The sequence below is a fragment of the Pongo abelii genome, chromosome 4, assembly GCF_028885655.2.
Source record: "Pongo abelii isolate AG06213 chromosome 4, NHGRI_mPonAbe1-v2.0_pri, whole genome shotgun sequence".
In the NCBI taxonomy this organism is placed as follows: domain Eukaryota; kingdom Metazoa; phylum Chordata; class Mammalia; order Primates; family Hominidae; genus Pongo; species Pongo abelii.
The window spans coordinates 145,427,285-145,453,643 of record NC_071989.2 but is presented as its reverse complement, the minus strand read 5'-3'; the positions used below and the strand labels follow the sequence as shown (position 1 = coordinate 145,453,643).

At 43.6% G+C, this 26,359-nt stretch overlaps 1 protein-coding gene across 1 annotated transcript in view; it reads left to right on the top strand.

Moving 5' to 3' along the window:
- SPOCK1 (SPARC (osteonectin), cwcv and kazal like domains proteoglycan 1) overlaps positions 1-26,359 on the top strand; it is a 535,952-nt gene that overhangs the window by 432,756 nt on the left and 76,837 nt on the right. The window contains exon 6 of the mRNA XM_024247208.3: positions 16,417-16,531. Within this exon, the coding sequence (XP_024102976.1) occupies positions 16,417-16,531 (115 nt within the window). The remainder of the gene's footprint in view (positions 1-16,416; positions 16,532-26,359) is intronic.

The window sequence follows — 26,359 nt, the reverse complement described above, 5'->3', positions numbered from 1 at the left end:
TCCATAGGCTGGGTATTGGGGGCGATGTGTATCCCAAATGTAACATAGCTCTCACATAGCAAGTATTCAGTTTTCAGCTCTCACATAGCAAGTATTCAGCGTCTGGCATTGTGTCAAGTACTTCATATACATTCTTTTATTTAATTTTTTTTCTAATACCTGGCTTTCGTCTCTAGAATGTAAGCCCCAAGCTGACAGCAGCCTTGCCTGTTTTGTTTACCATTGTATCCCTAGCAACCAGAGCACTGCCTGGCCCATAATAGGTGCTCAACAAGTATCAGTTGAATAAATGGAGTGCCGCTGCCCATTGAGGGAGGCATCATGGTTTCCCCCATTTTACAGATCAGAAAGCTAAGACACAGGAGGGTTAGTTCCTCGGAGCTTATAAGGCTGGAGCCAGGGAAGGTTTGAACCCAGGTTAGTTTGTTTAGAGCCTCTGCTTTCACCACTCTGCTGCTCTGGGGAGTCAGCAATGTGGCTCCCGAGAATTTGAGTAGCTGATCTATTGGCTTCCCTGTGAGCTCACAGTGACATCCTCTTAAGGCAGCGAAGGAAAGGAGATAATTGATGAGCTTAATTATCTGTGGAAATGACATGATGAGAGCGCCTCAATGTGACTGCTCATTATGACTTTGCAGTGCAGAATTCCCAGAAACAGGAGCACACATATTGCAACAGGCACCATGAGACAGGAGCTGTTCTATTTTGTTCACAGGGTCCCCCCCTCAGAGCTTGGTGTTAGAGTGTTTGAGAAACCACTCAGCTGTATGAAACACAGATTATGTTAGATGGAGAGCAGCTAGCTTCCTGGAGATCACAGTTAGCCTTCGTTAATGAATTTTGGCCTGATTAACACAGGATTCGGACTGACATCAAAATATGCAAGTGGAAACTTAGTAGGAGTGGGAGGAGACTAGTTTGAACTTTCTAACTTTGAAATCAGGGGAAGAGAAGGCTCGTACAAAGCTTGGAGCTGAGGACTGAATATGTAATGAGCTCTTGGGTCTTTGAAGCTGCCCCACTTTGCTTAGGCCTCTGTAGACCGAGGCCCAGCTCAGACTCTGGGGCTTTCTTGGCTCTATTCCATGCCCAAGCATACAACCAGGATGGAAATCTAAGGCTGATTGACCCTCAAAAGCTGTGCCAACTGCTTCTCTTGCATCTCTTTTCCTAAAAACCTGGATACTTGTTATGCATCCTCATCCAATGTCACCATTCCCTGAAATCTTCACAAGGACTTCCAGAGGTATCTTGTCCCTGGATGCCTGCCTCTGTATCACATGGTTTGTGTTCTTACCCCTCCTGTCTGCACCCATGCCAACTGCTTCTCCGTGGACCTTTCTCTATAAGCATCCCCACCCACCTGGTTAGGCTCGTGGCATCTTATCCCAATAGCTTGTTGCAAGTAGCTGGCATGTCTCTCCTCCCTTTGTCCCCATGGGCTGACCTCCTGGCTCTAGATCTGCTTCTTTCTGTGCACACCAAGAAGTTACCCAGATATTTGCCTTCCCACATCAGATGTCTGCATCCCACCCAGCCTTGTGAGTTTGCCTTCTCAAATCATGACCATCTCAGGATCACTGGGGCTATAGTTCTGGCCTCAAAATTAAATAGAAAAGGAGAGTGAGGTCTGCATGGACCACGTGACTTGGGCGTTTCTGGCCGTGGGGCAAGTGGTGGGAGCAATCAGCACACAACTTGCCTCGCAGGGCAGAATGGTCACCAAGGCAGGCCTGTTGGGGCACCAGGCCTAGCCAGCTCTCCTTTCATCAGGCTCTCAGAGAAATGAGATCAGTCGTGTTCCAGAAAAACTGTGTAATCAAAAGAAAGGAAAAATGACAGTCTTTGTCCAGCCCTCAACCGTTTTCACACCTCAGCTCCATCATCAGAGAATCGACTCTTGCAAGGGCATTTTATTACTTAAACGTATTTTTCACAGAGGTGATGCCAAGCAAAGAAAATCCTCTTTGAGTTATATATGGCTTTTTTGTTCAGCACTACAGCGTCTTTCATCTCTAAGCAGTAAAATCAGGCAGTAATTCAAAGTTTAAGTTACTGTTTCATTTAAAAAATATCAACTTAATTTTGTTGCATTTGGTCAAAAGTCTGCTTTGGCGTTTTTGGTCACCTTTATCTGTGGTTTCGTTTCTATTGGCTCTTATGGACATATGCAGGCTTTATTCAGAAAGATATTTGGGGTTTATTTTCTAGAGCAAGTGATAGGGGAGAAAGGAAGAAATTGGGCTGAAGTGCAGAACTAAAGCAGGCTGAATGGTTGGTGATGGGTATCTTATGGCAGCCCAAGGTGAGATTTTAATGGCTGTTTTTGACCTTGGAAAGTGTCAGCTTTGGACAGAAATTGGTGGATGTGCTTAGCTAGTATCCGTTTTTCCATTTTCAGAGTACACTGGGGGCAACCAGGGATGGAATACTGCCTCTCTATCACTTTAAAAATCTGCTGTTATTCTTTCTCCATCTGCATTTCTTCTCCCTGATCTGTGAAGTCTCTGTAGGTAAGCGAGGAGAGGTGTTTTTATGCAGAGAGTCTAAGAGAGGTTACTGCTTCAGAAACTAAGGCTCAGGAGCCTGCCCTCTACAGTGTGTTAGTTACGACAAAGAAACACAGACAGCATGAGGAGGGCAGACCCCAGGCCTGGAATGCCCCTCAGAAGGCTGATCTGCAGAGATGTCCAGGGACAGGAGGCACAGCCCCCCTGCTGAGGGATCAGAACAGAGGAGCTGTTGATTGTCTGAACTCTGAATGATAAAGTACTTATGAAGCCTGCACCCTCGGGAGTTCAGAATCAGTTCAGAATTGGTTTGAAGTTGCAAAAGAGGCCATTACTGGGCTGCTTTGTAGCAGTTATAGATCTGATGTAGACCTCTGTTCGCTCTGACTTTCCCTTTTATTAGTGATGTGGTCATCTCACCCGTGCCTTCTGGTGGCTGTGAAGTGCTCTCTCCGATACAGCTACTTAGATTTTCTGTAGTTTTCGTCACTCATTTCACCAAGAAACTTGTTCCTTCTTTGGTGATAGTTGTGGCAGGGCTTTGTGGGGCTTGCTTTCTATCTCATTCATTCATTCATTCTTTGATTCAAGGAATAATTAAAGGACACCTACTGTGTGCTGGCTGTGTTCTGTGTGCCTGGGGTGCATCTGGGAATGAAAAGACCAAGATCTCCACCCATGGTGGAGCCCTCGTTTCAGCGAGATCATGGCAGGGGAGACATCTGGGAGGGACACTGTAACTCTGAGTGCGCACTACCTTGGTACAGTTCTCAGAGAATTCCCTACCTTTTGTGTGACTTGGCTTTGTCTGGAAGATAATGGTTCCTGCAGGTACTGTGAGCTGACAGAGAAGACCATTGTCAGCACAGCCCTGAACACTGTGAAAACATGTGACCTGAGCAAACATCAGAAAACATTTTGACTTGAGACTACATAATTAACCTCTTAAGAGCACAGACTTTAGAGTCAGATAGGCTGGATTTGGACTCAGGCTTCGCAACTTAGAGCTGGCTTTCACTGGCCAAACGACATCTGTGAGCCTCCATTTCTTCATGTGTAAGATGGATGTTGTTATCATTTTTATCATATAGGGGCTGGGGTGAAAATTAAAGGAGAAAATATAGGTAAAACTTTTAGCACAATGCCAGGTTCATGATTAGTTATATTAAACCTTATTTACATTATGAAGAATTAGAAGCCATTTCTACCAGCACTGTGAAGAATAGAAATATACTTAGTGCTCGTATCTGTATTATGAAGAATACATAGACATATGACACAAATATCCTGAAGTCTAGCAGCTAAATTATAATTGGGAAGAAAATATTAGAGGGTAAGAGGAAACCAGAAGAGCAGGCATGGGACTGTGTGTGGTTGAGTGGGGTGGGCTGGAAATGTCACTGAAGCCAATGGGGGTCTGCAGGAGGAGGAGTGGTCAGGGACATGTCCAGAGGAAGACACGCCTGGGTGGGGAAGGTTTGGGATGGGAAAAGAAAGAGGTATTCAGATGAGGCAACATCAGAGTGAAGCAGGGATGGGGAGGAGGGAGAAGATAGCTATTAAAGAATTGTTGCATACTGTGGAAGAGTCAGAGCAGTGTTCTTGAAGAAGCAGCATCAGTACCAGATGGTGACCAGCATCAAAAGGGAGGACTTGAGTTTTGATCAGGACTTGAGAGCAAAATGTTAGTTTGGGATCTTTGGTACGACATTTCACTAAGTGGGGGGAATCAGATGGGATGGTAGGAGAGACAGTCAAAGCTTTGCATCTGTTGGACTGTGACAGTCCAGATGCTATTCATGGACCCAAGGAGTATCAAAGCCTGGAGATGGATAGTGAGAGTGACTTCATTTGGCCAAGTGCATTGGAGATGACAGCAGAGCTGTGTCGATTGCTCAGCAGGTGGTTAGGTGGGTGGGGCTATCCCTCCATCCTCCTGCCCATGCATCTATATAGCTGTCCAACATTTATTTAGTACATACTCTTTTTTAGATTCTTTTCCAGGCACTGGGGCTAACCAAGTGAATTAAAACCTAGTCCTTATGGAACTCATAAGAGAGACTGGCAAGAAAACTGTCATTGAAGTATAGGGCAAGAGACAGAGTGTTAGAGGTGGGCAGGTGCTAGAAGTACCTAGGGATGCCTACTGCAGGCTCCTGGGGGAGCTGTAGACAAAGCAAAGCATCCAAGAGGAAGCCTCAAGGGACATGGCTGAGGAGACCGAGGGGGAGTAAGCGTGGTCTGCAAGCTGGGTCACAGTAAGCATGTGTTTGGAGAGACATAAGAGATGTGAGTGGAGAGATATGTGGGGTACAGATCTCTGGGGACCTTTTCTGCTGGGCTAAAAATCTTTACTTTTTGTCTGAGGATAGCAGGATACAAGGAATGGTTGCAAGCTGGGGTAGGGTGTCACAAACACATTTGCATTTTACAGAGATCAGTCCGGCCTGGAGAAGCTATTGGAGGAAGAAGAGAATGAACGTGGGCTTTGGGGTATGGAGGAAGGAGCAAAGATTGATTGTCTACCATGTGCCAGGAATGCTGCCAGGCACTAGAGATCTAGAGATCATTAGTTATCCTTTCTACTCCCAGGATGGCTGCAGGAAGTAGGGATTATCTTTAGTGAGAAGGAAATGAAGATTTGGACAGGTTATGTAAATTGACCTGCCTTTAACCCCGGTAAGCAGTGGCGCCCTGGGTGTCAGATTCCCTACTAGGTTTGTAATGAGAGATGCAGAAAGATCCTGGGCAGAGAGTTTCTCCCTACCCACCATCACAGCTGGAGAGGTGTGAGTCATGATAGAATCAGGTGCCACCTCAACTTGCCCTCCACCTCCGGTGAATTCTGTCTGTGGAGTAAACTGCCCGAGCCAGTGGGGAACAGGCAGTATGGAGAGGAGGCTTAGTGTGGGCTGGGTCCCCTCCAAGGAAACCAGGACAGCTGGAGAGACAGGCATCTCGAGGGCATTTATAGCTGCAGAGACATTTTAATTTTAAGCAGGTGCCAGCACCTCAGAACATCCTCTTCCTTTCTCCTAACGTTGCCTGAGCCCACATATCCAGGCTGGGCGAGAGACATGTGAACAAGGTCTCTGCTCCCACATTGCCTTTTGCATCTCCCAAGTCTCTCTGGGATGTTTTGTGCTTTTTTCTATACTTGAAGCATCTTCTCTGTTCTCCTTCTTGTATTTCTTCTCTCTTTTCTTCCCTCCTCTCCTCTGTCATGCCTCCTCTACAGATTTCTTTTCTTGCTCTCTCCTTCTTTCATTCTTATTTGTGTTCTTTCCTTTCTTACCCTTTTCCTTCTCATCTGTAAAATGAAAGTGATAGTCTCCAACTTCCTAGAGTTTCTGGGAAGATGATGAATTTATTTCAGGAACCTCTTCCTGTCCACTTTCGAGGTACAGCTTATATGTGGCCCTGGGGTATATGAGCATGGACAGCTCTCTCAAGGAGCTTGCATCAGGTGGGAGTCAAGTTCGGAGACCAGATCCTATGAACAGAACTGTCTTCTGAGGCCCTGGCTGGGCCACTCTGGACTGCTTGGGAGAGCTCCGATGATCACACTTGACAGTTAATCTGTTAGCTAGGAATAGCTGCAGGCCTTTATGCCTCCAGGAGAGGCTAAGTCTGGCTGCTGTCAGCTTCTGGAACACAGAAGGTAGCCACATCACCTGATTCAAGTCTGTGAGCTGATCAGCTTCACTTCTGTAAGTTGGCTTAGCTAATTGCAACATGTTAAAGTGGCTTTGAATAACATCACTATCACTAGTGACAAGTTACAGTTGACAAGCAAGGGTTGTATTTGGCTGACTCCATTTCTTCCCTGCCAGTCAGCACCACACAGCCGCCAGCAGGGCACCTCCTGTTCTCTCTCCCTTTCCCGAGCTCTGGCATAATTTCCCTCTCCTCTCTGTCCTCCTAGGATTCCTGTAAAGGCTTTGCCAAACCCCTCACTCTTGTAGAAGTCTGTGAGTCATTACACATAGCACTGGACTAGGGAGAAGTGAAGGGGTTGAATTAAAAATTAAATCTGCGGGGGCCGGGCGCGGTGGCTCATGCCTGTAATACTAGCACTTTGGGAGGCTGAGGCGGGTGGATCATGAGGTCAGGAGATCGAGACCATCCTGGCTAACACGGTGAAACCCTGTCTCTACTAAAAATACAAAAAAATTAGCCAGTTATTCACAATAGCAAAGACTTGGAACCAACCCAAATGTCCAACAATGATAGACTGGATTAAGAAAATGTGGCACATATACACCATGGAATACTATGCAGCCATAAAAAATGATGAGTTCACGTCCTTTGTAGGGACATGGATGAAATTGGAAATCATCATTCTCAGTAAACTATCGCAAGAACAAAAAACCAAACACCGCATATTCTCACTCATAGGTGGGAATTGAACAATGAGAACACATGGACACAGGAAAGGGAACATCACACTCTGGGGACTGTTGTGGGGTGGGGGGAGGGGGGAGGGAATAGCATTGGGAGATATACCTAATGCTAGATGACGAGTTGGTGGGTGCAGCGCACCAGCATGGCACATGTATACATATGTAACTTACCTGCACATTGCGCACATGTACCATAAAACCTAAAGTATAATAATAATAATAATAATAATAATAATAATAATAAAAGAAAAAAAAAATTAGCCAGGCGAGGTGGCGGGTGCCTGTAGTCCCAGCTACTCAGGAGGCTGAGGCAGGAGAATGGCATGAACCCAGGAGGCGGAGCTTGCGGTGAGCTGAGATCATGCCACTGCGCTCCAGCCTGGGTGACAGAGCCAGACTCTGTCTCAAAAAAAAAAAAAAAAAAAAAAAGAATTAAATCTGCTACTTACTCACCTTTGTCCCCGAGGCAGTTATTTGCTTTCTCTAGTTTCAGTTTCTTAATCTATAGAATGAATGTATTAACACCTGCTCTCACATAGGGTTACATAAGGTATATCCCATAAATAAACAAAAAATATATAAGACACAGATGGTCCCTGACTTACAATGGTTCAACTGAAAATGGTATGACTTTAGGATGCTGCAAAGGAGATACGAATTTAGTAGAAACTGTACTTTGGCTACCCGTCAACCATTCTTTTTTTTACTTTCAGTGCAGTATTCAATAAATTACATGAGATATCCTACTTTTTATTATTAAATAGGCTTTATCTTAGATAATTTTGCCCCACTGTAGACTAATGTGAGTGTTCTGAGTACACTGAAGGTAGGCTAGGCTAAGCTATGATGTTTGATGGTTAGACGTATTAAATGCACTTTCAATTTCTGATTATTTTTACCCTAAGATGGGTTTATTGAGATGTCACCCCATAGTAAGTTGAGGAGCACCTGTACTTGTGATATGCTAGGCTCTAGTCAAAGATACTGTTTCCTTCAAGAAGTAGATATGTAAACAGATAAGCACTGTCCAGTGGTGAGTGCAATGAGAGAATTGTCCTGGGGCACAGAGGCAGGAGCCTCAGAAAAGCTTTCCTGGAGGAAAGGCACTGGAGCCCGGTTCGGAAGAGGAGAGGGCTGCAGCTGGCCTGACTGGGCCTTCACTGAGGGTCCTTCTGGTCTGGGCTCTCTGCTGCATCCAGGCCTTGCCTGGTGAGGCTGTGCATGGTCACACCTCTCTGATGTCCTCCCTCCTTGGGGTCAGCCATCTCCTAGAGAGGATGACAGGCCCGGGAACTTCAAGTCCTTCCTCATCTGCACTATTCTCCAAAATCCCAGTTAAGTAAAAAATTCCACAGAAATTTAAAATGTCAAAATAGCGTCCAGTCCTAAGAAAATCCCAGGCAGAGGAGATGATAACAGGGAAAATTCCTAGAAGTGAGAACGTGGAGGTGAGCCAAGGCAGTTCCCCTTGTGTGCAGTTTGGGAGCTTAAAGCAGGGGCCAGGAGCCTGCGCGGGGTGGGCCTGCACGTGCAGGGCAGGGCTGCACTCCTCTCCACGGTGCCAGCCACTCTTGGATGCGTTGCCTGGAGGACGGCAAGACTCTCCACTGGTTTTGTTACACAGTTTAGAGGAACTTTATTCAGCCTTGTCTCTAAAACCAAGCCTGTGACAATCTGTACATGAACTGGACTGAAACTTACCTCCTCACTCACTAGAAAAGGGTTTGCTAAATCACTGACAAGATAAACAAGGTGAGAAAATGAGCAAAGCTAATTGCTGATATCAATCAAGAGAATTTGTGCTTTGGGAAAGCCTCAATCACTTGTCCCTTTAACAAATCCTTACTGAAGGGTCAGCTCTTTACCAGGTGTAAGCCAGCCTGGATACAGCAGGAAATAGGGTCCAGTCCCTGCCTCGAGAGCCGCCCTCTAGCGGGAGCTGCAGGAGGGACAGTAATTGTAACACCTGAGAGTGGCAAGCCACTGGGGAGGGAGGAGTTTAGGGAGGGAAAAGAGGAGTGGTTTCTGGGAAGAGTTCTCCTAGCACCACTGGGCAAAGCAAGTTAAATTTTCTTTCCCTGGCTATTAGTTTAATAATTATTCAATGTACAGAGCATTTAAAGAATAATGCAATGAATACTGTATACCCATCATTAAGATTTGACAGTTGTTGCAGTGGCTCACATCTGTAATCCCAGCACTTTGGGAGGATGAGGCAGGCAGATCCATTGAGGTCAGGAGTTCAAGAATAGCCTGGCCAACATGGTGAAACCCCGTCTCTACTAAAAATACAAAAATTAGGTCGGGCACGGTGGCTCACGCCTGTAATCCCAGCACTTTGGGAGGCCGAGGTGGGCTGATCACGAGGTCAGGAGATCGATACCATCCTGGCTAACACGGTGAAACCCTGTCTCTACTAAAAATACAAAAATTAGCCGGGCGTGGTGGTGGGCGCCTGTAGTCCCAGCTACTCGGGAGGCTGAGACAGGAGAGTGGTGTGGACCTGGGAGGCAGAGCTTGCAGTGAGCCAAGTTTACGCCACTGCACTCCAGCCTGGGTGACAGAGTGAGACTCCGTCTCAACAACAACAAAAATACAAAAATTAGCCAGGCATGGTGGCAGGTGCCTGTAATCCCAGCTACTAGGGAGGCTGAGGCAGGAGAATTGCTTGAACTTGGGAGGCGGAGGTTGCACTGAGCCAAAATCAGGTCACTGCACTCCAGCCTGGGCAACAAGAGCAAAACTCAGTCTCAAAACAGAAACAAAACAAAAAGGTTTGGCAGTTGTTAGTATTTTGGCACATTTGTGTACTCTTACTTTCTGTATATACATACGCACTTTCCCCTGAACTAGTTAGAAGTAATTGGCAGCATTGTGACACCTCACCCCTAAGAAAAGGGGCATTCTCTTATGTAACCACCTTAACCTTAGTAGGTATTATGCCTATAAGAACATTCCATAATATCACCTAGCATATAGTTCACATTAACATCACAGAAATTCTTCCCCAAATGTTTGTATAATAGTGTGTTTTGTATAATAATTATTAGTCAAGGTTCAATTAACTTTCACTCATTTCGTTTGTTTCCGATTTTTAATTTATTTTAATTAGAAATGATTACTCTAGTATGATAATCCACCTGCCCCTGGTTTGTTTTATTTGCTTTTAGAGTTCAGACTGTTATAAAATGTCCTCAATTTTGGATTTGTCTGTTTCCTAATGCATAGACTCAGGTTCAACCTTTTTAATACCAGTGCCTCACAGGTGCTACTGTGTATTTTCTTTTGTTGCATATTAGGAGGCACATGCCAGCCTGTCCCACCGCCAGTGGTATTAGCTTGGACCCTTGGTCCCTTTGTTAAGGGGTGACTGCCATTTGTTTTATTGAAAGTGTGCATTTTCTTCTTTGTATAATAATAACGCTGTAAGGAGACATTTTAAGACTGTGTGAATGTTTCATTCTCTAATAACTTTCACCCAAAATTTTTAGCAAACATCAAATGGTCCTTTTCTGACTCAATTAATTACATGAGGAGTTTCAAAATGGTGACTTTCTAACTCTAGCCTTTCTTTTAAATTTTGTAGCTGCTATTCTCTTGTTAAAAAAAAAACAAAACCATTTTCCTCTTTTATATTTTTAGCAGCTTGGTCTTAAAGAAGTTTAAGGCTTTGACTTATTTGGAAGTCTTAACTCATAGAAATGTGTGTGTACCACACAGAGGGAGAGAGAGAGAATGCAAGACTGTGCCCTGGGTCACATACAGGTCAAACATCGGTTCCACTAAGATGATCCTTCCTACTCTCCTCATCCCTCTCTAGCTTCTTCATTGTTTCTCAAGTGTAGTCGAAATCTTCTACCCTGGGCCTTTGTGCTTCCTTTTTCCCAGACCCTCCTTCCCCAGAGAGCTGCATGGCTCACTTTCTTCTGTTCTGTGCTCAGATGCCATCTTTTCAGAAGATCACACCATACAATACATCATTCCCTCTCCTTTATTTCCTGTCTCTTTCTCTCTCTTACTTAATTCCTTGACTGCCATCAATGCCTGCCACGTGAACTTCATGGAAACAGACCTTTGTCCCATTGGTTCTACACCTAGACCAGGGCCTGGCCCATAGTAGATGCTCAGTGAATATGTGTTAAATGCAGAAAGGAACACATATATTTATGGATGTTCAATAAGGTTCTAAATGACACCAAAGACCTTCCCTTGTTTCTGTGCATAGCTGCTTCCAGATGAACACTGAGCCACTCAAGCCCCGTGCAGAAATGGGTGGTTACTCTCCCGTCAGCCAGGAATAGCATGTTGGCATCTGACTGGTGCAGTCAGCAGCCGCTCACTTCCCGCCCAATTATTAAAGCAGGCAAAGCCTCAGGATTGCTCCCCCTGACCTACTGTGACATGATTTTGGGTGAATAAAAACAAATCAGAATTCATCAACTGTGAACAAAATTGTCAACTGTGAACTGTCAACAGTCTGGCTTAAAAAATGGATGATAGGTTGATGAAATACAGTGGAGAAGGCAATTTGAATAAAATGTTAAAAATAATACCCAAAGCATGAGAGGCAAAGCAGAGTGTGGTGTGGTAGAGAAATGTACTCGGTTGAGACCTGTGTGAGCAATGAACCAGAAAGAGGTTGTTAGCTGTGCTTTACAAATCATAAAAGAGAAAGATTTACTGGCCATTTGCAGGAAAACATTCACTCATTCCAACCAATGTATTAGTGTGTTATGCAAAATGGAAGGAAAGATTGGTTGGGAAATCTGCTAGCACATTTATTTTTAAGTAGGTCAACATTTTGAATGTATCTACCCGTTCATGTCGTCATTGGCTCTCGCTTCTTTTTCTGTCTGCAGTGATAAGGGCAGGCAGCTCTGTTTTAGCAGGTCAAGGGTCTAGAATCCCCAGGGGTTTGTATTTATAATAATATGTTGTGTATGAGTATGGGTTCTAGTATAATGTTTAAAAGTCTTTAACTTATTTCCTAGTTTCTCAACTCTCCTCCTTTAGAGAGTTAGAGTTAATTATTTATTTGACTGCTTCATCATAAAATCAATATAAAGGTTTGAATTTTTAATATTTCCTCTTTTCTGGGCATGCGTCACAACTGATACAACTTGGCCAAGTTCTTTAGGTCCAACTGCTCATATCCTGAGGCTGCTGTTTCATAGTTTTTGTTTTGTTTCTTTCCAGCAGAGCTGAGCCATCTTGGCACAAAGATCTGTGCTTTAGAAACCTAAGACAAAGTGTCTTCATTCTGTAGAGTCTCCCTCTTTTTAAAAAATCTGGATGGAAAGAATATTAATTTGTTAGTGCTACTGTAACAACGTGCCACAAACTGGGTGCTTCAACAACAGAGATTTATAGTCTTTACATAGAGTCCTCAGTGTAAAGCTGGAATGGTGATCAGGTTTTGGCTTCTGTATCTGTTCTTCCCTAGAAAGAACCTGGGAGAAGGGAGGAGCGAGGATGAGGGAAAGTGATTGGGAGGGTAACTTCAAGGGTGAGAATTAGAGAAGTGTTGTGGGAATAGAACATCTGTGGGAGGCCGTGGGCTCAGGAGCAGAGCTTCACACTCTCAACCCTTCCTGGAGGGCTCTCCCCACACTTGCTCATGGAGTTTTCTGGGAGGTGTGGTTCCAGCTTGGTTGTCACCTCCATAGGAGCCTATAAACATTGTTTTATGTTTTATCATAAAGTCTTTGATACATAAAAATGTATATATTATTTATAGAAGTTGTCAAGCCTAGTAACAGAACAAAAGCCTCAGAATCTAATGCTTACTTTATAAAATAAAACATCATCAATGTTTGTGACGCTTCCTTTGGGCTCCTGTCTGACCAATCCTGCTGCCTTCCCTGGGGAGGTGACCTCTGTCTTCCTGGTATTTGTCATGGTCCCCTCCCCTGCCAGTTTTTAAAGGATCTTTGACCACATGTATATGCATCTCTAAATAGCCTGTTTTGAGCTTTATAAAAAATGGAATTATGGCTGGATATGATGGCTCTTGCCTGTAATTCTAGCATTTCGGGAGGCTGGGGTGGGAGGATGGCTTGAGCCCAGGAGTTTTAGACCAGCCTGGGCAATATAGTGAGACCCTATCTCTATAAAACATTAAAAAAATAGCTAAGCATGGTGGCACATGTCTATAGTCCCAGCTACTCATGAGGCTGAGGCAGGAGAATTGCTTGAGCTCAGGAGTTCAAGACTGCAGTGAGCTGTGATTATGCCACTGCACTCTAGCCAGGGTGACAGAGTGAGACCCTGTCTCTTTAAAAAAAAAAAAAAAAAAAAAAAAAAAGAAAGAAATTAGCCTTTTGAGCTACATGTGTGAAATGCCACATATTGTCCTGAAAGGTAAAAAAAACAGATCTGTGCCCTTGAACTTGGATTTTCACTGATACAGATAAGAGCTAAGTACTGTTTTCTCTGGTGGTGTCTTTCTGTAGCTAGGGAGGAGACTGGGCTGCCTGCAGAGATGGCCACCAGGGCTGGACAGGAGAGGGGATGCTGCAGGCCAGCTGAGAAAGTGGAGTTCCAGGAATTACAGTCCACAGGGCCCACAGTCATGGCAAGGCTACCCAGAGAGGCTCATACTCCAATGATAGGCTGGGGTGAGCAGGCAGGCTGAGGGGCAGAGTACTCAATGTGGAGCTCAAAGAGGCGTCTTAGGGAGTAGACATGGGTAAAGGATGGTTTAGGATGAATGTGGTGAGTACTGAGCTCCAGCACTTCCTTCCTTGTGCAGGCAGATTGGTAAGCACCCAGGGACTGGAACAGAGGTCCACGGCAGCAAAGTGAATTGTGGCTCCCTTCTTTCTGCCTTTGTCATTCAGCAGCTGTTTATTGAACACCTACTCTATGCCAGGGCTCTGTGTATGTCACATCACGCCAGGGATAAAACAGTAACTAAAACCTTTTCTTGCTGTTAAGGTCTTCATGGTCTAGCAGGAGGTAAGTCATTCTGTTGGTCAGCTTTTGCTAAGTTATGCTGTAATAACAAATAATCCCCAAACATCGTTGGCTTATTATGATAAACCCTATTTCCATGTTCACATTGTGCGTTAGCTGTGGCTCTGTTCAGAACACTTCAGCTCTGTTCCATGTTCTCTGCCTTCTGGGTCCTGGGCAGAAGGGAACAGCCTTTATCTGGCACATCATTTTCATGGTAGAGAAGAGCAAGAGAGGTGATGAAACCAGTGATTCTTGACATGTCTGCTCAAACCTGGCTTGCATCCCTCCTACTAACCACCACTGGGTGGAGTGAGCATGTGGCTAGACCTGGTGGGAAAGTTGACCCTCCTACAGGGAGGTGCTGCTGCAAGACATGGGGCCTGGAGCAGAAGTGTGGATTCCTCTCTCAGAGAGAGAAGAGAATGGGGTGGAGAGGGGGAGTCTCACAGTCTATCACAGATACAATCGGGCAGTAACAGCAATAGCATGATAAGACTTTATGATAAATAAAGGTAATAATTTTGACTTTATGAAACAAATGGACACATAAAAATATATTTTTTCCCCTAAATTAGCTTTAAGGATTCTTTTAATAAGCTGGAGAACCACTAGTCTGAAACAGAGGATTGTTCCAGAGAACTAGCCCAGAAGAGGCGGAGGAGGCAGCAGGCCAGTCATGGCAGCTGTGTCCGGCCCTGGGCACGTGCACACACGCTGTGCTGAGTGAAAGGAAGCTCCTTATGCTAGTGACCTGCTTGCTGCCTTCCCGGCATTCCACTCGGCTCAACTTCAGTCCACGTGCTCTCTGTAGCACATCCCATACCTGAGAGCCTCTTTCGTACCCCATCCCTACGGAGACGTATGTCCTGCCTCACCTTATAGTCACATCCACATGGCTTTACAAGGACACACTCTTTTTTGCTTCATCATCTCAGTTGATGTGTGAGACATGGGCAATGGCTTATTTTTGTGTAGCCCCCACAATGCCTGCTGCCATGCTGGGCACGTACTAGGCACTGAACAAATATGCACAAGAGGAAGTTTTGTATCAAGAGGGAGCCAGCACTCTGTCGGTTTGCTCTGTTGCCCTCTCCCTGAATGGGCAGCCGGTGACTGTATGGGTGATCATTGGAGTGACACAGGAATGACTTCAGTACGTTTAGAACCAGGTTTAAAGTATTCTTTCCCTCCGTTTCTATTCGGTATAGGGACTGAATAGCTTGTCCTCTCACAATGAGCCAGTATTTATCTGCGCTCATGTGTGTGGCTTTGCAAATGCTAGTGTACTTTTTTCAAAGGTATGCATTTGTGTTTTCCAAGGGCAAGGACTGTATCTCCTCTTTTCTTTCATTTAAAAGATTCCCCATGGCACCTGATAAGAGCTGCACGCACAGTGGGTGCTCATTAAATTTCACCTATCTCTTCTTCCTTTGAACCTCCACCAGATACACATGTGGTCCTGGGCCCATGGGTCTTTGCAGAGGACCGATTACACACCAGCCTTGATCTTGAGAAATTTACAGACAAAAAAGGAGTAAACTCTCAGACAACACAGATCCAGGCCAATAGCAAAGTTGCGTAATTAGCCACACACAGTTCAGTATGGGATGTCTGTATTCCGAAGCCCCATATACACAGTGTTGTGGAATGCATTAAGTGCTTAGCCCTGAGCTTTGTGATCTTTTGCAAGTTACTTAACCTGAGTCTTAATTTCTTCTTCCATAATGTAGGAATAATACAAATGCTGATAATTGTTGTCTTTTGCACCTATTAATAACATTCCTCTCTCCCACCTGTGTTCTGAGAATTCATTGAGACTTAAGAGTAAAGAGCTGACAGAAAAATGACTAAAATATTACCATTGCTACTGACAAAGGGTTGACAAGAGGATGTGGATTATGGGCTTCTAATATTTAATCCTAGAATTAGGTAAACATTTCCACAGAGTCACAAGCTAGTTAGATGGCAGGCATCCTCTGATGGGGGAAGACCCGTGTAAACCTAGGTTTTGGACAATGGAAGCAAGAGCATTCATTCCTCGTTGCTCCCAAGGGGAAAGGGCTGAGCCTCAGATTACCATACAGACTTACTAAAGGGATTGTTACTCTTCCCTCCCAGGAAGAGCATGTGAGCAGGCTGAGAGGGACCAGCAGCGATATTCCAGCGGTGCTGCCTCCACACGGGAGGAGTGTGGAGAAGTTGCCTCAAAGTGAATGGAGGGGGTTCCTGGACCAGATAGGACTCTACAGATGTTAAGTTTCATATTAATAATTTTATTTTAGAAATAGTAACAGTAGTGTTTACCATCATTAAAGGAAGTCTTCTAGGGCTTCTACAGTGTTTTTAGAAGTTATCCTCTGCATTTGGTAAAATATAAAAGGCCATTTCGTATTCAGTATTCTGTAATTGAGACCTCTACCTGAGGTCGACCTCTCCCTGCTTTGTCTTTGCTTTTGTGAAGCAAAGGGCACTGCTGTTTCTTAGGAGGCAGAGTAGGGGTCTGTTGTGGCTGCATTTTTAAGACCTGTTGTGTCTCTGTTTTGCAGTGCAAATTGGAGTTCCATGCTTGTTCTACTGGCAAAAGCCTCACCACCCTCTGTGATGGGCCCTGTCCATGTCTCCCAGAGCCTGAGCCACCAAAGCACAAGGCAGAAAGGAGTGGTGAGTGGGGGTCTCCTCCAGAGAATTCCTGGGCAGGAATGGGGGGTCATGGAGGGTTGATGTGGCCGAGCTCTGTCTCAGGCACCAGGAACAAACTGGAGAAATGAGCAGACATGACAAGTAAGTACTCCAGATTTAGGGACCCTAAACTGAATTGCCTTCAACTACCATTAAAAAGAAGAACAAGAGCCTTTGAAAATAATCCTGTTAGACCAGGATATCCACTAGGTTCTTTTAGAGGTCATATTTGCTATGGTGTGGGAGGAGCATGTTTTTCAGCATCTAAGACCAGGACCTGCCCTGGGGTACATCTTAGTCTTTCTTGAACTCTAATCTTTCGAATCCTTTGAACTTCTCAGACCAAATATCGAAACAGAGACTGCAGAGATGTCACAACAGTGGAGAGAGTTCTCCCCTAAAGTATTTCCTTATTAATATATTCTGCTTGTAAGGCAGCACAGAGCCAGGGGACAGATGAAAGAGAATACCTCCCTAGGGGTAACTGTTTCTCTTCCATGGCTGAGAGGGGCAGGAAAGGTTGGGCTCGTTTGGATGTTTTCATGATGGAGAAAGTAATGTCGTCCCACTGGTCTCAGCCTCTTTTTGAGCCTTACTTGGTGAGACCCAAGATAGACGTTTGAATTTGCCTTCTGTGGAATTGGGCTTTCTCAGCTGTAGTCGGCTTTTCTTGGAAATTGTTGCATTTCTGTGTGTGTGTGTGTGTGTGTGTGTGTGTGTGCATGCACACGTGTGTATATGCTTATGTTTTTAAATCTAGGAGTGATTTGTAATGGAGCGGAATGAATGGGGTGTGAACGTTTATCTATTTGGCTCTTTATAAGCTATGTTGTCTTTTCCAGGGCAAATAAATGATGACGATTTCAAATCTAAATGTAATCATGGTGACTTCAGGAATATTGTGTTTAAAGGCTTTTTAACGAGGTTTAAGTCAGGATGTGGAAGGACGTTGTAAACCACAAAACACTGTGATTACAAATAATCTCCAATTATTATTCTTGATTTCTAAAAAGCTAATCTCATTGCAGTTAGGCCTGATTCATTTAGTTATAAATGCAGTAAGAAAAGTTAACTAATATACATAAGCCTTTTTGTAGTCTGGTCAGAAAATCTAAAGCCATGTGGTGTTAAGCAACTACATAGCCCAGAAAATTAACTTCTGTCTGGAGATTTCTTAAAAATCTTAGGAAATTTCAGAAGCCTCTCTTATTCTAGGTATATTGTTTATTGCTTTTATTCTGAGTCTAGGCAACGCCATGTTGCCAGCCGGGTGTGGTGGCTCACACCTGTAATCCCAGCACTTTGGGAGACCGAGGTGGGTGGATAACTGGAGGTCAGGGGTTCAAGGCCAGCCTGGCCAACATGACGAAACCCCACCTCTACCAAAAATACAAAAATCAGCCAGGCGTGGTGGCTGGTGCCTGTAATCCCAGCTACTCAGGGGGCTGAGGCAGGAGAATTGCTTGAACTTGGGAGGTGGAGGTTGCAGTGAGTCAAGATCGCGCCACTGTACTTCAACCTGAGCAACAGAGTGAGACTCCATCTCAAAAAAAACTAAATAAAAAAAGTCATTGCCACTATTTTGCCTGTAGTATCTGTAAATGAGGGTGAATGCATCTCTCCTTAAGAGAGATGGCCTCCAAGTCTGCCATTATAAGGTAACAGTCTGGGTTTCTGGGAGGGCCTCATGATTTTGCAAATAAAGAACAACCGTTGTTTCTTAATGATGGGCTTCATATTTAAGCAGATGAGATTGACATTCCAGGTGTGGCCTTGACTGTGCCATCTATTTGTTCAATTATTTATGGGTAAAAATGAGAACAGATTCTTATTGAATCTATACAAGTAACCCCATTGCCATTAAAAGTAAAGAGACTCAGACAAAGTGTTCTTCCTGAATTCTGAAAGGCCAGTGAGAACAAGATTACCATTTAAAAATCTTTCATTTCAAAATGTTTACAAAAGCACAGGCTACTAAGTTATTGGTGAGAGACAGATCAGGAAAAAACAGAAAAAACTCTGTGATATCAGAAAATAGAACATTAAACATAATACCAACAATATTACAAAACAACTAAAATTCTATTTCCTCATCAGTTCCTTTAGTCCAGTATAATGATTTTTGCTCCACCGGATCTTGGGTCAACAATTTGCTTTTATGAACACTCTTTGGAAATTATCTAAGAAATACCACCTTGGAAGCCTGCACCAATGAGTCTGTTACTTGGAGTGTCAGTAGTTCAAACTTGGTACAATTCTCTCCATGAGGTTCTAAGACTGTGCTTCATTGTTAAAGACTTCATTTCTAGGCTTTGACTTACAGCAGAGTTTTCACGTAAGTATGAGGGGAAGCAGAAGCTACCTGTTGGTGGTAGTTAATTTATGACAATACCAACAGTATCCTAACGCAGGAGAAAATAATCACCTATTAGGGTACATGTTTAACTATCTAATATGGATTTTTTTTTTTTTTTGAGATGAAATCTTGCTCTGTCACCCATGCTGGAGTGCAGTGGTGCAATCTCAGCTCACTGCAACCTCTGCCTCCTGGGTTCAAGCGATTCTCCTGCCTCATCCTCCCTAGTAGCTGGGAGTACAGGCGTGCACTACCACGCCTAGCTAATTTTTGTATTTTTAGTAGAGATGGGGTTTCGCCATGTTGCTCAGGCGGGTCTTCAACTCCTGGCCTCAAGCAGTCCTCCTGCCTCGGCTTCCCAAAATGCCGGGATTACAGGTGTGAGCTACTAGGCCTGGCCAAACTATCTAATATGGATTTGATCAGTGTTTTCCTACAGGATAAGAACACATTTGGGGGAGTGAGGGCATTGATAAATCCCCAGAGTCATTCTTTGAAATGAAACACTTAAGTAATAATGCTTTACCTGGACAAAATTGAGCACGGGAAGGCTGACCTTTTCCTTTGATTTGACACCCCTTTCCATGCAGCTCTCACAGTAATTCATGACAGGCAACAGGGCTGACCTGAGGTGGTGGCAGTTCAAATGAAGAGGAGGGCATGGGTACAAGGGAGAGATCAGAAGTGAAATAAGAGGCAACTTTCAGTTGGCAACTTAGCTGTGGAGAGAGGGAGGAAGAAGAGCTGAGCATGCAGTCCACCTCCCCTTACCTGTCAGCAGCCTCTTCCAGAAGCTGCAGGCAGTGGGCGTGGTGTCCACAGGCAGTCCTGGCCCCTGAGACACATTATGGCTCTGGACCGTAGGAGGAGCTGTCTTATTTCTGTGCCTATTGCAGAAATGAGAGTTTACAGTCTTATAAATGCAGGTCTGTAAAAACTGTGGCAATACACACATGCACACACATACACACACATACATACACACAAACTGTTGTGTTGATATTTTATTTTCAACCTTACCTCTATTCTGAACCTCATTTCTGAGGTGAAACTTTTATAAAGTCACTCCCAGGTCAATTCTGTTAACGCAGGGCTGTACCTGAATTCCAGGAAGTAGAAGTGGGCTGAGGGCTTATGAGCTACAGTATTGGTGGGAGGCTTTTCCTGGTGTTTTCTCTTTCTTTGGGATCCATCCACTTAGATGGAGTTCTTAACATCTTCAGTTAGGCCAGTGGTGTTCATTCTCACTGCATCTACCGAGAGACCTGTACTCACCTTGTCCACTGAGGTCATGGTGAATCCTCTTTGTTCTCTGTTAGATTCCTCTGGGTTTACTAGCCCGCTCAGCTTCTTCTTGGCCCTGTTCAGGGGCACAGAAAACTTGAGGAGGCCCTTCTGTGGTTTTCTGGCATCAAGAAAGACTGTAGTGAGGTTGCTATCTCAAGCCTTCTCTTCATGGATCTGTTCTGTTAGACCAAGATATGCATTAGGTTCTTTTAGAGGTGCCTGGCAACCGTTTCTACTCAATGCAGAGCACGGTTTTATGAGGCTTGCCTCAAATTGGCTTTCAAGCTGGTAGCCAAACACAGGTCCTCTTTACTGCCAGGGCTCCCCACCTGTCTCAGGTTTCAGAATCACCTCTTCCCAACCTAGGGTCCAGAACTGGGTGAGAGATGGGGAGAATTACAGAGAGGAAAATCCAGCACTCACCTGCATGATATTCTCCTTCTCAGAGGTTTACTTCTTGTAGCCCCACTTTGGTCAACACTGGATGTCAGTGTGGAGGATGTATGAGGCAGGTCTAACTCACTCTCTTCCAATCTCCTAGTGTGCTCTGCTTCTCTGCCTCTTCCAGCCTTTGGTCTTTTGAGTTATAACATATTCAGCTCTGGCAAATCAGAAGTCTCTTGTCTCACCTTTAAGTTTCATCTGTTTTTTTTTTTTCAGAAGTCAAAGCCAAGCGGCTGATTTTTTTGTTGTTGTTGTTCTCTTTGTTTATCTGGCATCTCTCCTTTGGCGTGTACCCTGAAGAGATGGTGAAAGGTGGGACCATCCTTTAAAATTTCTGAATATTTCCACTACACCTCTAAATTACCTCCTGACATGGGCAGGTGACTTCATTGCCTTATCTCTCTCGTCTCCATAAAGCCAGTCCAGCCTCAAGAGTATGAAGCAATGGTTATCCACAAAAACAAAAAATAAATAAAGGAAAACACAGTTAAAAAGAGGGAGATAAAATTGAAATCTCTGTGTTGGACCTGGGGTTCTGTGCATTTTTTCTGAGTCTTTTCAGGAAAGGTCTCTCCCAGTTTCTCTTGGTATTTTTTAGGACCCAACAGTCAGCCCAGTCAGCAAAGTCACTTTTTTAGCTCTGACCTGAATTCTTCAGCTCCAGGGCATTGCTGATGCTTTTTCTTCAGTACTCAGTGAAAACCATGAGGAAAGTCTGAGGTGCTGTCTTTATTATTATTATTATTTGTAATGCTTGAAAATCTAAAGAGGAAATAGAGGTCTCTTAAAAGTGGAGGCTTTAAGGTAGATTTTTCAGCTAGCCCATACTCCACCCTTTCTGAACCTGAGCATCTGCCCACTCTGCCCTACTTCCCCTGTTTCAGGGACATAAACCACTCCCTTCCAGCCTGAGCATAGCAGCCCCATTCCCCGCACCTCATCTGAGGAGGGATTTGGAGCTTCCTCTTCCCCGAGGTGAGGACTTGGCAGGGTTGTAGGATTTTGGATCAAGAAGGGTCTCACTTATCCCCTATCACACCATGTTGAGGAGTCCTCTCTGTTCCTCCAAGGTGCCACAGCTTTCCCCATAGGGACCAGGGGAAGGCCAAATTGGTGGGGCCTCAGATCTCCCCGAGAGTGACTCCATTCTTACACGTTACCACTTAGATTACACCTGTGGGAAGAGTTTGACCACCACTCGTCTTTATTCAGTCCACATTCACCAGAAGAGAACCCTGGAGGCTCACTGAGAAAAGATCCTTGCGTGCTGTCAGCTGACAGCTCACCTGACCCTGGGTCTAGTGAGTTTGTTCCTATCACGTGTGGGTACATCCTCAGTCACAGTCAGCAGCATCTTTAGCCTGAAGATGGTGGCAGGTCTGTATGGTGGGAGTTAAATTTAATTTCTCCTGGGTCTGAAGTCACTTGCCCGCATCTTACAGTATTAACCATCAGGCAGAGAATGTCACCACACTCCCAAACCAGCAAGGTTTAGAATGGCATCCTACAGGCGCTCTCCCACCCGCCCCCTCCACTCTATCTCTAGAAGAGGAAACAGAACATTCTCCAAGGACAGCTCCTTCTTTTCTTCTGTTGGCACAGATTAGATTAGAAGGGATGTGACTCCAGCCTAAGAAATTATGGAGAAGGCTGTGGAACTGTTACCCGCTTCCTGGCCTGACATGAGCTGGGAGGTAGGAGCAGGATGGGGGCAGGTTTGGTGCAGGAGGGGAGGAAAGAGAACTGCAAGTTTTTCCAACAGGGCGTGCTAAAGAGGAAATAACAACTTCCCTCCAGCTGAGCTATTTAGAACAGTAGAAAAATAGTCTACAGTGATTTTCTTTTCTCAAACAGTGTTTTCAACCTGAGGGCTAGATTCTGGGGGAAACCGTCTTGGGTTGACAGACGGTTGTCCAATTCCATTACTTATCACAAGTGGAGATGGAAAAATGTGTATAAAAGGGAACAGGAGGCGGTGCAAAAGGGAATAGGGTAAGGAGTTCCTCCTAGCTGTAATGTCTCAATGGAAAATTCCTGAAAGAATCCTGCTGCAGAGGCTCCTAGAAAAATGGAGATTTATCTTTGCATCCAGGAAAGAACATTTTTCTTTAATGCCCGTTGTGTAAGAGAGTGAAAGCCTTGGGCTTGCAAACTTGGAATTTAAAAGCAGTTTATACTAACCTTTCTATACCTATTCAGCTTCATTCACTTGTCATTCAGTACTACATTTGGGTCAGAAATTAAGCACATAAAGGAATATTTAATTTTTAGGGCCTTGTTATTCTAAATGTCGTGACCTTAAAAAAATGCTTGAGAATTAAATTGGCAACTGCATCAAAGAAGAGAAACTCATTTGTCAGGACTCTGAGGTAACTGCTGACTTTGACTTTGATCTCAGATTCTTCCTTTTCTGTGAGTTCAACTCTGGGAAAGTGCACCACAGGTTTTCCCGGTCCTCTGAAGTCGATTTGATAGCAAGTGACTGGGGAAAGCTAAAGGTGAACAGAGAAAGAAGGATAAGCTGAGGGAAATGTAGCTGGGGTTGGAACCAGAGTTCAGTGAATGGGATAGAGGTTTGTGGTAGAAATTAATGGCTTTGATAGTTTGCCCAGACAGTACTCTTCTCCTGCCCTTACTGTTTTTTTTTTTTTATGTACAAAATTAACATAAATTCTTTTTTTTTTTTAACTTTTAGTTTTAGGGGTATAAGTGCAGGTTGGTTCTATAGATAAATTGCATGTTGTGAGGGTTTGGTGTACAGATTATTTCATCTCCCAGATAATAAGCATACCCAATTGGTAATTTTTTGATCCTCACCCTCCTCCCACACTCAACCCTCAGGTAGGCCCTGGTATCTAGTCTTCCCCTCTTTGTGTCCATGTGTACTCAGTGTTTAGCTCCCATTTATAAGTAGGATGATGCAGTGTTTGGTTTTCTGTTCTTGTATGAGTTTGCTTAGGATAATGGCCTCCAGCTCCATCCATGTTGCTGCAAAGGATACGATCTCACTCTTTTTTATGGCTATGTAGTATTCTATGGTACATGTGTACCACATTTTATTTATGCAGTTTACCACTGATGGGCTTTTAGGTTGATTGCATGTCTTTGCTATTGTGAATAGTGCTGTGATGAACAGATGCATGCAGGTGTCTTTATGGTAGGACAATTTATATTCCTCTGGGTAAATACCCAATAATGGGATTGTTGGGTCAAACGGTAGTTCTCTTTTAAATCCTTTGAGAAATTGCCAAACAGCTTTCCACAGTGGCTGAACTAATTTACAGTCCGACCAGCAGTATATAAGTGTTCTCTTTTCTCTGCAGCCTTGCCGGCATCTGTTATTTTTTGACTTTTTAATAATAGCCATTCCAACTCATGTGAGATGGTATCTCACTGTCGTTTTGATATGTGTTTCTCTAATGATTAGTGATGTTGAGCATTTTTTCATATGCTTGTTGGCCATGTATATGTTTTCTTTTGAAAAATTTCATGTCCTTTGCCCACTTTTTAAGGGAGTTGTTTGTTTTTTACTTGTTAATTTAAGTTCCTTATTGATTCTGGTTATCAGACCTTTGTCAGATGCATAATTTGCAAATATTTTCCCCCATTCTGTGGGTTGTGTATTTACTCTGTTGATGTCTATTTACTCTCTTTTGCTGTGCAGAAGCTCTTTAGTTTAATGAGGTCCCATTTGTCAATTTTTGTTTTTGTTGCAGTTGCTTTTGGCATCTTTGTCATAAAATCTTTGCCAAGGTCTATGTCTAGAATGGCATTTCCAAGGTTTTCTTGAAGAGGTTTTATAGTTTTAGGTTTTACATTTAAGTCTTTAATCCATCATCCCAGTTTGGTTATTAATTTATTTATTTTGCATTTACCTTCAATTATTTTTATATGCATATAATAATTTTTTAACTTTACTCATCCATAATTGGGATTATATTCTACAAAATGTTTTGCACCCTGCCTTTTATATATCATACATATATTTTCATGTAAGTACATGTAGACCTATCTAGATATGTGTGTATTTGCCTGTCTATCACCAGCTAACCTGCCTACCTGCTTCCTTGAACTCCAGACTTAAACATGTAATGACTACTTAGCATTTCCACTTGGATGCCCTAGGCATATCAAGCTTAATGTCCAAAATCAAACTCCTACTCTTTCCCCAAAATCTGCTCCTTCGTCCTGCAGTGTTTGCTATTTTAATTAACTGCAACTCTATACTTCCATTTGCTGAATAAAAAGCCAAAAAACAAAAATATAACAACCTTCTTTTTCTCTTACATGCCACATATAACTTATCAGCAAATCATATTGGCTCCACTTTCAAATATAGTTTCAGACATAACCACTTCTTACCATCTCCACAGAGGAACCACCCCAGAGGTTTAAGACATCCTTGTCTTGTCTTGTAATAGCTTCCTAATTGATCTCCTGGTCCTTACGTTCTTTTTTTTGCACATGGTAGTCCAACGGATTCTGTAAAATGTAAATCAGATTATGTAGTCTCCTGTTCAAGATACTCCATCTTGTTAAGATTAAGAGGAAAAGTAAAGTTCTTTCATCTTCCCCATCTTTTGCTGCTCTGATACTTGTGTGCTCAGCTCCAGGCACACAGGTCTCCCTGGAGCTCCTCAAATGTGCCCTTCACACCACTGCCTCAGGACTTGGCACTGACCATCTCCTAGGCCAGGAACCTCTTCCCCAGACATCCATGGGGCCACTCCATAAACCACCTCTTTAAATCTTTGCACAAATGTCACCTTCTCAGGAAACCTTCCCCTGAACTTCCTACCTACCTTCTCCTATTTATTTTTCTCTGTATCATTTATCACCTTCTAATATATTCGTTTGCTTACCTTTTTTCTTTATTGTCTATCTTGCCCAAGTAGAATGGAAGTTACAGGAAGTCTTTTTGTCTAGATTTTCAATGACTGACAAATGTCAAATGAATCTACCTTATTCTTTTTAAAATGTTGTCCATTGTACATATGTACCATAATATACAGTGTTTAAAATAGTAAACAGATGATTTATGGCACAAGATAGTCTGTATAAGGTGCTTAATTTGTGAATTGTGCTAAGCACTTTATGCATATGTTTAATCCCTCTAACAGCCAAATAATGTTATCTCCTTTGCTGGTGAGAAAATTTGAGATTTGGATCTATTCAGTACCTTGCCTAAGGCCACACAGATAATAGATGACAGAACAGGGATCTGAAGCCTTTTCTGGAACTTGTGCTCTTACCCTTACATTATACTGTGTTCTTAACCTAAATTCAATGTCCACTGAAAGGTCAGGCTTCCTTTGAAAAAAGAAAAAGTGCACACCCCACTCTTCCACACATGTGTCCCTCCATACACTTTAAGCTAAATTTTCCCATGCTTTCGGTATTCAGAGAATATAGCCCTTTACGAGATCACAGCCCTCACTGATGGGATTTTTCCAAAGTGAAGGAAGTAATGTCCTCACACATTTTCTCCTGTCTTTTTCTCAAGCAGGCTTAGCTCTCTGAAGTTTACCAAAACACTGGCATGGGCTCATTGTTTACCACCATATTATACTTTTCTGATAGCTACAAGTTTCCATCCTAGCTCTTAAAGATAAAAATTAATTTGTAATCTGTCCTGAGGTTGACTATTCTTCCATTGCCCTGCTATCCATTACTGTGAAAAGAAAAGACAGCATTACAATAAAAAATAAATTGAAATTATCACC